The sequence below is a fragment of the Thamnophis sirtalis genome, unplaced genomic scaffold (assembly GCF_051295495.1).
Source record: "Thamnophis sirtalis isolate CommonGarterSnake01/CBP01778 unplaced genomic scaffold, rThaSir2_p1.2 scaffold_9, whole genome shotgun sequence".
Lineage (NCBI taxonomy): Eukaryota > Metazoa > Chordata > Lepidosauria > Squamata > Natricidae > Thamnophis > Thamnophis sirtalis.
In genome coordinates this window covers 27,862,605-27,874,506 of record NW_028261389.1, presented here as the reverse complement: position 1 = coordinate 27,874,506, position 11,902 = coordinate 27,862,605, and the positions used below count along the sequence as shown (strand labels likewise).

The 11,902-nt window shown below is 41.9% G+C and overlaps 1 protein-coding gene across 2 annotated transcripts in view; it reads left to right on the top strand.

Moving 5' to 3' along the window:
* Positions 1 to 466: 466 nt before the first annotated feature.
* CACNG2 (calcium voltage-gated channel auxiliary subunit gamma 2) overlaps positions 467 to 11,902 on the top strand; it is a 149,698-nt gene continuing 138,262 nt past the window's right edge. For both annotated transcript variants that reach the window (XM_014074540.2, XM_014074539.2), the window contains exon 1: positions 467 to 1,758. In XM_014074540.2, the coding sequence (XP_013930015.1) occupies positions 1,548 to 1,758 (211 nt within the window). In that variant the 5' untranslated portion in view covers positions 467 to 1,547. The remainder of the gene's footprint in view (positions 1,759 to 11,902) is intronic.

Here is an 11,902-nt window from a genome sequence, read left to right as displayed (position 1 = left end):
GCTATCTATTCTCCCCCTCCCGAAACACACATTGAAGAATGATTAGTATTGATTTTTTTCTTGCTTTTATTTTGTTTTGCTAACACACATAATGCGCTATATCTTTCTCTATTTCATTTTCACTGTCTTCTAGTTGAAATTTTTTCCTCGTCTAATTGTGATGTGACAATTGAATTTAGAGCATTAGGCAAGTTTGACTGAAGTGCAAATAAAGGGGGGACAGAGAGGGGGGGGAATCCAGATATGCTTCAGGGACTGGGAGAAGAGGAGTGAAAATGGAAAAGGACAAGCAGGAAGGCTAATAGCCCCGCCCTTCCTGCTTCTGAGAGCTAGGACAATTATTCTCACTTACAGATGCTGGCGAAAAGGATCTAGGAAGTGAAAGATTCCCCTCACCCCCACCCCACCCCAATCTCCAATGCCTCCTCGTTTTCCCGGCAGCACCCCGGGCAAAGAGGTAACAGAGCTGTTCTTCAGCACCGCGGAGTGATCAGTGCAGGGGAGCTGTCCATTTCAGCACCACCACGTTAATGCAGTAGGTGGAGAGCGGAATTCACACGGAAAGCGAGGCGAGAGACATTGACGGGCAGCGTATCCTGCAGCAAGCCTTTCTGGTTTCCTTATCTTCAGAAGCTTTGCAGAGAGGGGGCAGGAAGGGGAAATCCATCTCGAAAAACCATCTGGCAGAAATTCCCCCCCTCCCCTGCCCAACTGTTAGCTACTACCACTCCTGAAGCTCACCATCTAAAAAAAAAGAGTAACAACTACTTCTCTACCACTGCCTTGGAGGAAGAGCCATGGAAGGCAAATGCTCAGCACCTGTTCAGTTGAAAGCAAGAGCTTACAAGAAACTGGCAAGTCTGGCTTGGTGGTAAAAAGAAAAAAAAAAGGAGAAGAAAAACGGGGTCAGAGAAGAAAAGAATTGAAACCAAAACCAGCAAACAGGCAAAGTAAGGGGGGAAATCCAAGGAATATACACTGGGAAGAAAAGGATTGTTCATGGCGCAGGCTGCAGAGCTAAGCAAGAAGACTGAAGGTTGCATCTCTACTCTTACAGTCTCTAACTGTCTAGGTCCAGATAATGAGAGAGTGTGTTGAGAATGCTGCTTCGGTTGCCGCTGCTGCTGCTGCTGCTGCTCCCCTGTTCACTGTGGAAGCCATCTCCAAATTAGCCATCACATATGGAAACTGGAGACCAGAATTTTAGAAAAAGGGATTAAGGCATCTCATTTTGGGGGGAGGGTTACCTGTTTTCTTTCTTATTTTCTTTATAATATTATATAAAATATTAACAACTGGAACGGTTTTTTTTTCCTTTTGAAAATCAAGCCTCTTCTGTGTGATTTTTTCCCCCATTTACACTGATTCGGTGGGCTTTCTTACCTCTTTTTTTATATATAGATTCTCTCTATTGATCTCAAATAGTTATTAAGATTATCATTTCTTTTACTAACATTACACCCACAAACAGAGAGAGGGAGAGAGAGAGAGAAAGAACGAGAGCCCAAGAATCAGAAAGCAGTTGGGTATTTGTATAATGAAGAATTATGGGGCTCTTTGACAGAGGTGTTCAGATGCTTTTAACCACCGTTGGTGCTTTCGCTGCCTTCAGCCTCATGACCATAGCTGTGGGAACCGATTACTGGCTTTATTCCAGAGGGGTTTGCAAGATGAAAGGAACCGGAGATAATGAAACCAGCAAAAAGAATGAAGAAGTCATGACCCATTCTGGATTATGGAGAACCTGCTGCTTGGAAGGTATTTAAATCTAGATCTCTTCAATTATTTCATCTTTCTTTTCTCCCTATGCTCCCCATTCCACCATTTTCTCACTTCAATCCCAACCTCAAAGAAATCAGGGTGTTTGATTTAGTTACAGAAGAGAAACAGTCAAGTTGTCAATATAAGGCAGACACGTTCCCATTATCCCCCTCTGCCCTCCCCCCGTCCCTCCATTTGTCTCAGTATGCCCTGAATTGCTTTGTCAGTTTCTGGTTTCTGTTGAGTTCCTTTATAAAATGCAAGTCAAAAGTTGCATGGTTAGAATGGGTTATTGGGGTTATAAAAACAGGAGGAAATAAGTGGTCTTCTTTTTTGAACTGGATTGATGGAGTCTGGGACAGGGAAACCAAAGAAAGAAAGGCAAACTTCCTATCTAGCTGATTTTCTTTGCAACCATTGATATCCTTAAAGTCATTCTCCAACTGTAGATTTTGTTATGTCTAGGCAGCTGTCTCATTTGGTAAGCTCAAGTGTCCCTCATTGCCTTGGTCCAGAAGAGTTTCTTTTTTTAAGCAATGGGAGGGGGAGCTTTCATAATGGTCTCCAGGCAACCGTCATACAGTTTGGGATAGATGTGGTTTTGTTTGCTCTCCTTTCTATAACTTGGGGCTGGTGAAGGGGATATATACACTAAAATATCCAAATGAACAAGTGGTAGAAACAGGAAGGGTGAACACCCTTTCTAACTCTTTCCTCTCCTCCTCCTCCTCCTCCTCCTCCTCCTCCTCCTCCTCCTCCTCCTCCTCCTCCTCCTCCTCGTCTTCCTCTAGTGGGAAAGTGAAGAAGAACATGGCAAGTCTGCTCTCACCCGTAATATGCCGGGATGGCAGCTGAAGAAGCCGCAGGCAGCTGGCTTCTGAAAAATCAGGCACTGGAAGAGGAGAGAATCAATTTGCAAGAGATGTAGGAGTATTAGTGTGCAAGAGGAGGAGGAGGAGATGAGGAGAAGGAGGAGGAGGAGGAGGACGACGACTATGGAGAGGAAAATCGAATGTTGACCATTCAGATACTCTATAGAATAGGGGCGCTTGATAGGAGTTCCTAATACCCCGTGCTCTTTAGGATTAGAACTAGCATGGGGAAGGGGACGGAGTGGACACGCGTCTACAGGGCTTGCGTTGTGTCCGCCTCAAACGCGAGCTAGTCCTGAGAACTGCCAGTGATGCCAGGGTTAAGAACGGAGAAGCATATCCCGCAAGATTGCAAGCGGGTTCGTCTGTAGAAGCAGGAACAAGGACATCAAATGTGCCAACCTGGCCTAATAGTCCCTTTTTTCTCTCTCGCCTAAAAAACAAAAAAAAAATTGAAAGGGGAAAAAGAGAAAGCAAAGGCTGTTCTTTGGAAACGATTGTAGCCAGGAAAGAGAGCATCGTCCCCCCTCCCCCCCAACCCGCCCCGCGCGCCGTTCTTGGTGCAAATGGTTGAGTGATGGCAGAACATGTTTTGAATAGCTAAGTGACTTCATTGAGCGATGGTCTGTTTGACGCATACTGCATTTGGTGCCCTTTCTCTCTCCAAGCCGCTGCCTTTTAACATATTCTGCAGAGGACCTTCCGCCTGGGTATCTTCAAGCCAGGGGTAGGGGGGGTGGGGAAGCCAAAGCAGCCAATTAATCGAGGGTGTTTCAAATACACCCCCGAGGGCGCGCGTCCACCTCGAGGGAAGTGAGATTATACGTTCCAATATTTATCCATCCAGCCAACCAACCCGACAGCCTATCAGGCAGGCAGCCCGTTCCTTAACCGCGAAATGAAAGCGCGATGTGACCTCTCGATGAAAGAATAGCGTCCGCTAGAAAGCTCAAGAAAGGGGGGCTTAGAGGAGGAGGGGACCGAGGAGGCGAGGAAGGAGAAAAGCCCCTTCTTCCTTCGGTGCCCTTCTCTGGATTTAGGGATTCTTAGGCAGTTGGCTGATGGGAGAGAGAGAGCGCTGGAAACAGTCGGGAAGGAGCCAAGCGACCCTTAGCAGAGATATGGGGGAGGAGGGGGCTGTCGCCGTGTTTTGTGGTTGTGCGATTGCGCTTCTAGATCCTCGGACACGTACCTCTGGCTCCAGGACATTTGGCGCGGAGCGGGGAGGTGAGGAGGCGGGGTGTCAAGGAGGAGGGGGGCTTTCTCCTTTCGCCCATCTTTGTAGGAGTCTCTATTCCCCCCCCTTCCTCCTCCTCCTTTTCGCTCACTTCCCACCCCCACCCCTCCCCCACTCGCCTGGACTTTGATCGCCAGGAGATTTAAAAAAAAAAAAAAGCAAGGACGTTTTAATTCAAAGCCCCTAATGGTCCCCATCTCAAGAGGCGCCGCCTCGCCAGGCTCTTGAAATCCGGGGGGGGGGGTGGCTCATTGGGCGTACGCCTGGTTCTCAGCCGACTTCGGGCTCTTCGTTCTAGCACAGCAAAATGGGTGTGAGAGAGATGTACGAGCAGCAGCCTTGGCTCTGGGCCTAGCCGGTGCTTCCCCCGCTCCCCTCGACCGGGGAACTATTTTACATGCGCGCGACCGCACGCCATCCCGCAAAGCCTTTGCAGCCCGGGCTGAGGAGCAGCGAACGAGCCAAGCGTGGAAACTGCTTTATTCGCGACTCTTCTTCCCCAAAACTCCGTTTCCTTAAGACCCTAGGAAATAAGCAAGAGCGGGCGCCCCCTCCGCCTGTTGCTGCCCATTCCCTAAAGCAATGCCTAGGAAGAGTGTGCCCTACACCAGCCTCGGGAGTCAGGGAGCTTCTCTGCTTTTAATTTGCTCTTAGTTCTGCACAACTCACCTGAGATCCAAGTGGATCTCCAGACCCAGGCAGTGTGTTTTCAGAACCCAGAACTTGTCTTACCATGTGCAGGAACTTTACTAAACCATCATCTTAAACCACAATGTGATTTGTGGTGAACATCAAAATTGTGCTTCATTAACCCGGATGTAGGCTTTAGCATATTGTGTGAACTTGGCTAATGCCTTTTTGTACAGTTGACCTGGTTTGTATAATAATGCATACACATGTTAAATACATACCATGCCTTACTTTGGTTTTGGATGAGCATGAAGCAAGTCACTTTAGTCTGCAAATTTCGTGGTAGTTTAATGTGTTGTTTGAACCCAGGTCATTGTGATTGATTGAGTAAAACATGATTAAAGAAGCTTCGCCTTCATTGTGAATATCTGAAGGAATATTGAAATAATGTCTTCAAGCTGGAACTTCATTTTTAAAAGTAGCCCTGTAGGTTGTTATAGAGTCTGTGGTTCCTTGCAAGAGGGATTTAGATCTTTTGAAATTTAATTTAGATTTCTGTTTTAAGGAAGAATCTGATTTTTCTCTAAAAATGTGCACACACAAAAACCCACACAAAAACTCTGAAATGCAGTATATTTATGCCTGTGCCAAGGTACAGATCTTCTTGGGTATTTCTTTTTTAAGAAGCTGCCAGGATTGTGCTTTAAAATATGGGATAGGAGTTTGTGGTTAGCCATTGAGGTCCTTCTGTCTCTCCCCTCAACATTAGAGCTAAAGTAAGGTGACCTCTGATTGGCCCTAGTGGTCTTTCCAATTCAAATGAACAAGAACAGGGATTGATTAATATTACTAGTTAATAGTGACATCAATCTGTTCCCCTTTTAGAGCTGCAGTCTTCCAGAAATAAGCCCAATCAGACCCAGTGGGCTTATTGGTTCTTTTTTTCTCTGCAAAATATACTCAACAAGAATATGATTGTCCCTATCCAATTATTACATGGCAACTTAATATTATACTATAGGAGGCACTGAATTGGGATTGGCAGGACAGTGAAGTAGAATGTAAGGTCCCTGTGGGTTAGACAGGGTTAGACAGATTGAAGTATGTACTGAACTTCAAACCTTAGAGTAGAACCTATGCCCACAATTTTATCCATAAGGAGAACACATATTTCTATTCAAGCTTTTCAAAATTATGTTGTATTTCCTTTTTGGAATCTGAATGTAACATATACATATTTGTACATAATGTTCTGATTCAGCACATGTGCTCCATGAAGGCAAGCTGCCCATATAGTTATTATTATAACTATATATTATAGTAGGCCTATATATTATGATTGGCCACACAGTCAGCCAGATGTTTAGACTGGATTTGGCATTTTTATCTGCCTAATGAGTCCTTCCCAAGGACCTAGAATAGGCAGATGTTGTCTGATTATCTATCTTTCTATCTATCAATCTCACCATTTATCTCTCTCTCTCTCAGTATCTATCTTTATGGCAAGCATACCTAATACTCCTTCCTCTTCCTATTTTCCCCACAACAGCAACAATCCTCTGAGGTGGGTTGGGCTAAGAAAAAGTGACTGGCTTTTTCAGTCAGATTTCAAGCTTAAGCAAGCCCTCATGCTCTCCTTTTTCTAGGCCAGCACCTATCCCATAAGCTGCTTGCTCAAAGATTGAAAAGAATGTTCAGGAATGCATAATTCACAGAAAGGGAATTGCAATATTTAATGCCTTTGCTCATTTTTTTTCTTCCTAATCAAAACTCAAAATTGTTCTTCCATCTGTACATTCAAACACATCTTTGTATGAACATAGGATCATCCCCATGTGTGTGGGGATTGTCATGTCTGTTGGGCCTGGTCTCTGAGTGTTATGTGCATTTCGTTGTATGGGTATACGTACAGTGATAATAAAGTATTCTTATCTTCTTAGGAAGCTACCCAAGTCCCACTCAAATCATCAAATAGCTTTCTGTTATGCTTTTTAGACAATTATTTTTTCTACCTCTACCTAGAGATGCTGTGAATAAAGTCTGAGATCTTTGGCTCGTAAACCAAAGTGAAACCAGCAAACATTTTTCTGCCAGATATTATTAACTTTAGAATGGATATTCAATATTTGGAGAATAGTCATATTTTTGTAGCTAATAAACTCTCTTCCTTCTGCCATGCCTGAAGGACAGAATGAGAACCATTCCAAGTTGAAGAAGCATCTGATTTAGAAACTCCTAGAAAAATAGGCTGAAAATATTCTGAGGAAAAAAATTATTTTAAAAAGCAATTACCTTGATCTGTCAGACAAAGTTTGATCCCAGCTCCTTATGAAAAAATCTGAGGGGGAAAATCTTTAAAAATTACTGAGGTAATTTTGAATGCTGATTACAGATATGTAGAAAACACTCAGAGCCATTAACATCTATATCCATGCATTATATGATCTTCCTACAAATGAAGATAATTGGAATTGACTGATAAGCAAGTTAAGAATTTATGTCTAAAGCAGCCTTCAGTTCAACTGTAAGTCAAGAATCCAGGTAGAAATTCTAAGAATCGCAATCCCAACAATTATGGAGGTTACTAGGTTGAAAAAGGTTGCTACAGGGACTTACTTAGGTGTAAGTTCAGCTGCATTCGAGAAGCCTTATTTCAAGTAAGCTTTGAGCTTCTTGCTGTGTAGCAGATTTTTTTTTGTTTTTTTGCTGTAGCAGATTAATTTTCTGTACTTGTTCTAGGAAAGGATCATTTCAGTTTTTAATTGCTCATTTGCATGTCAAGGAGATGAAATCTGCAGCCTTCCTTCTGCCACACTGTTTGTTCTTGCAGAAATTGTTTTCTTTCTTTCTCATGGTTATTTCTCAGTAGCTTTTATCTATTGTTTTTGTTTCATGCTAAATCTGAGCTTTTCATAAGTAGATACTAATGTGGTCCCCTTCTAAAGAGATCCAGAAATAAGAAAAGAAGGATAACTTTGTGCTTTCAGAAACACATAGGAATAAATGTGGGGTTTTTTTCCTAGTTAAAAGCTTTGTCATATCATTGCTATCAGAGAAAGTTTGGTTACTGAAACCTGTATATAAGCAGAGGACAGAAAGAACATCTACTAAGAGGAAATATGGGAGATGTAAAGCAAGTTAGACATCACAGGTGGATTGTCTAGAGTGATGGCAAGAAGCTGAATGCAAAACCTGGTGTTGGAAAGAAATGTCATCTAGGAAATTTTCTTTTTTGAAGAATACTAACCAACTCCCTGCTTCCCTTTTGTGAGAAATTTTGACCATGAGAAAAGTCAGTTTTGGTCAGAAACTGGGATAGAAAGCAAACAGCTGTTAGCTAGTTCTTTCTCCCTTTTCTCACATTACTGAGCCCAAACCCCTATTATTCAGCTTCAGTCTCTCATCCTTTTCTCTTCATTTCTTGCATCTGTCATCTGTGTCTTACACACACACACACACACACACACACACACACACACACAGAGGCCCCTATGGAATTCTGCCACTGCCCTTCAACCTCAGTCTGTTCTCGGTTTTCCAATTGCTTTTCAAATTAATCGGTCATCAGCCTTTTTTTCCTGATAGACACCAGTTGTAACTGGCGACGGGCATGCTGTTCCAGTTTTGTAACCTGCTGTGCTTGGCTTCCTCAGTTTTGCCATTCCCAAAACACCTGCAAATAGTGCTAAGACTTGCACAGCTTTGCTCTTGCACATCCAGGCGGATTTATAATACAACCTGCTGTTCCAGGCTGAGATCTCCTTGCAGCACAACATTCTCAGCTGCTGTGGATGAAGGCAGGATGGTTGTAACTTTGCTGCATACAGCACTGTGTTGCACACAGAGCAGCAAGCCACTGCTGAGCACACTGTGCACACCAATGGCTTGTTGTCCAGATGCAGCAGAGATTGGGAGGAGATGTAGCTCAATCATGCTGTGCAGGTATGAAGTCCAGTCGTTGACATTTCCAGTTGAAACAATGTTCTTCAACATCAGGACTGATTTGACGAGCTGCTGTTAGAGCGGTGGCCTAGATGAACAAGCCCTCTCTCCGGCAGGAGAATAAGCTTGCTTGCAGAAGATCTGTTGTATTTTCCCTCATTCTCCCAAAAAATGCCTGATGGTAGAGAAAAGACAGGTCTCTTTTTGAAAAACTGAGGTGGAGGTACAGATTTTTTGTCAGCTTGGTGAGCATCTGCACATATAGTGCCTGATTTGATTTTATAAACAACTCTTACTTCTGTAGACCAGTTGGAAGGGTAGAAAGAAACCATCACAGGGCAATATGCAGCCCCCCAAAGATGGATCGTACAAAGAGAAATTCAGAAAAAAGATCAAGGTTTTTTTTTGCACAAGTTAAAATCCTGAAATGTACCATCCAAACAAGTGTGTGAGGTTAAGATAGGAAAGGGGATGTCAAAGCTATGTTGTAGTAGCATCACCACCACCAACAACAACACTCTTGACAACACTGGGTGAAAAATAATGGAAGCTTTCTAATATTTTCAGGAATGTTGAAGGACACCATCTTTGATAACCTATGGTTTTTCACTTGTGCACCTGATTCAACCATCTTCTCTGTGTGTCTGTCTGTCTGTCTGTCTCTGTCTCTATCTCTATATCTTTATTTACATACATACACACACAGACACGATTTTACTATGATCCAGGAAAACTAAGACAATACATTTCCAAAACTCAGATTACTGAAGTATTTGCCTCAGCATGCTGTTGTTGTTGTTAACCAGTAAGTCATCAACCCAATGGGTAATGGATCTAATTTCATGGAGATCTTCTCCAGATCTAAACTATTCTTGCATTGTTATTGAATAATCCACATTCACTTTTTACAAAGGAAAATTGTGTTTTATATTTCTTCCTTCTTTTCTTTCTTCAAGGCTATGAAAATGAATTGATAGATTATGGAACGTTTTTAAAACATGCATTTAATAAAGTTAAGGAGAATGCTCTTTAAGCTCTACCCCATTTTACGCCAACATATAAATATTTTACAGCAAGATTTAAAATGAAGGAAATGAAGAGGCGGGCAGTTATATTAGAGTCCGTTGCATCCCCCCCCCCCTCTTTAATGCATGTCTTTAAAATGACCTGGAAATCCCACAGCTGTAGGCTAAACTGGGAATTGAAAAGCAGCCAGAAAAAGACAATGGCAAAATATTTTTATACTGTGGACAAGAAAGTGGTTTTTTAAGTGGTTGAGCATAACTTGGGGGAAATTATGTCTTTACTTTCACTTAATAGAAAGACTAACCCCACTTCCCTCCCTGCCTTCTACAACTTCATTCCTCCATCTACATTTTTATTTCTTTGCTGCTTTTCTTAAACCCTTCTTTATTCCTTTGTATCTGTGTTGGCTATTTATACTTTTGTATTCAGCTCCATGACAACTTTCTTTTATTCTCATCTTCTATCATCGTTCTGTAGACTTTCCATCTCACAGTTTCTCACTATTGGTGCCTCTATCTCTTTCAATGAACTCTTTTCATTGTTATTATGACACTTCTTGCTATTGTTCGCACCTTGTTTAAAATTGCTTTTTTGATGCCTATCTTCTCAGCCAGAGTCCTTTTTCTTTCTTTCTTGCAACTGAAAAATAGGGGAACTGCTTTTGCTCATAAGGATAAGGAAAGTTATAACACATATATCTATGCACCACCACACACACTTCCTTTTTTCAGCTCATGGCTTCCACTCCCACCACCTCTGAGAAGAAATTGGACCTGGACCTTTTTTCTCATTGTGACCCTGGCTTTGCTTGGAGAACACCCTTGTATCTTATATCTGAAGGCCACTAATTAATATGTAAGAAAATATCATGACAAATACAGCTGGGTAGACATTTAGCTTTGCTGCTTCAGCTACGCAATCCCACCTTCCCAAAATCTGATCCATTCTAGATAAATAGAACATATGGATAGTTGGCTGGGAATTATGAGAATTGTCATTCCCATCTGAATGTACCAAGGAGGGTGTCAACATCGAACTTAACATCTGGCAGAAGCCATTTTTCCTGTTTGCCATTGCCACATATTGTAGGGAGGGCAGAAGGAATGTGCTACTAGACACAACACAAGGCTTTCCCATGAAAACCAAGGTCATCTCCCAGACAATGGAAGGAGGAGGAGATAAATGCCTGAGAAACGCGCCAACCAAGCTAATTGGCCAACATGACAAGTAACATTGAAAGGAAGGGTTGTTGCTGGTTTGAACTATGCTGAAACCGTGGGAAAGAGTCAGAGTTGGTTTTACACTAAGGGTGTCAATATGGTGTGCCCAATAAAGAAATTCTTTGCGGAAAGCATAAGCCTCGGAGTTCTGGTTTCCTTGGGTTCATTAGTCGGAACATTGACAAGGGGATAATGAAAACATTGTTTTAGAAGAAATTATATGCACTCCTTTGAAACAAATCTTTGCTACCATTTGCATTTGGCAATAACAATCTAGAGAGACAATATATACCCCAAACCATTCAGAAGTTGTAGTTGGCTAAACAGCCTTTTCTCCTTATACAGTATGTATAGACCCATTTATATTTACATGAATATAGGATAATGTCCTCAAATTTGTATTTGCACAGTCATTTATGTTCCATGTTATCAGTGCCACACAGCTTTATCTTGAATTTACTTCCTTTGCAATGATACTTAATTGGTTTGTATTGCAGCGTCTAAGAGATTCCTGAATACAGTAATTCAGTGGTTTTTGATCTTCTCCACACTATGGACTGCTTTTAAATACCTTTTGTGGTCATGGACCAAGATTTAACTCAAGATTTAAATCATGATATTTCTTTAAGCCTTTGCAGACCCCCCCACTCCCGTGATGACATCACAGCTCCCCCCAAGCATCAGTGGACCACAGATTGAGAACCACTGCAGTAATTGGCTGACTTAATACTTTGGTCACGTCCAGTCAATGTTTCCCAGAGAAGAAGCAGACGTGAGATAATGTCAAAAAGCAAAACTCTAGTACCTTTTCGTGCATCATGAAGTTCTTAATGCAGAAATTCCTAAAATGAAATAGCAAATGGTTCAAAGTTTCATTCTTCTGATGGAAAATATATATTTTAACTTTTTTTCCCCACAATGATAATTTGTTTAATCATACATGACAACCTTTCTGGTGCTATGATTTTTACATCTAATGCAAATGCCTTTACAACATCTTCCTACGATGACATGCACAAAATACTGGGAAGGGTCTTGATCGTTCTCCTTTATCGGTACAAGTGGTTCTGGGTAGTAATATCAGAAATTCCTACCCTTTCAAAAAAAGCAATCAAGACACAGTACCTATCAGCTAATTAAATTTGACAGGAATGCAGCTATATCTATCTATAATTCATATCTGGATTAGCCATATATTTAAAATTAAATGATGA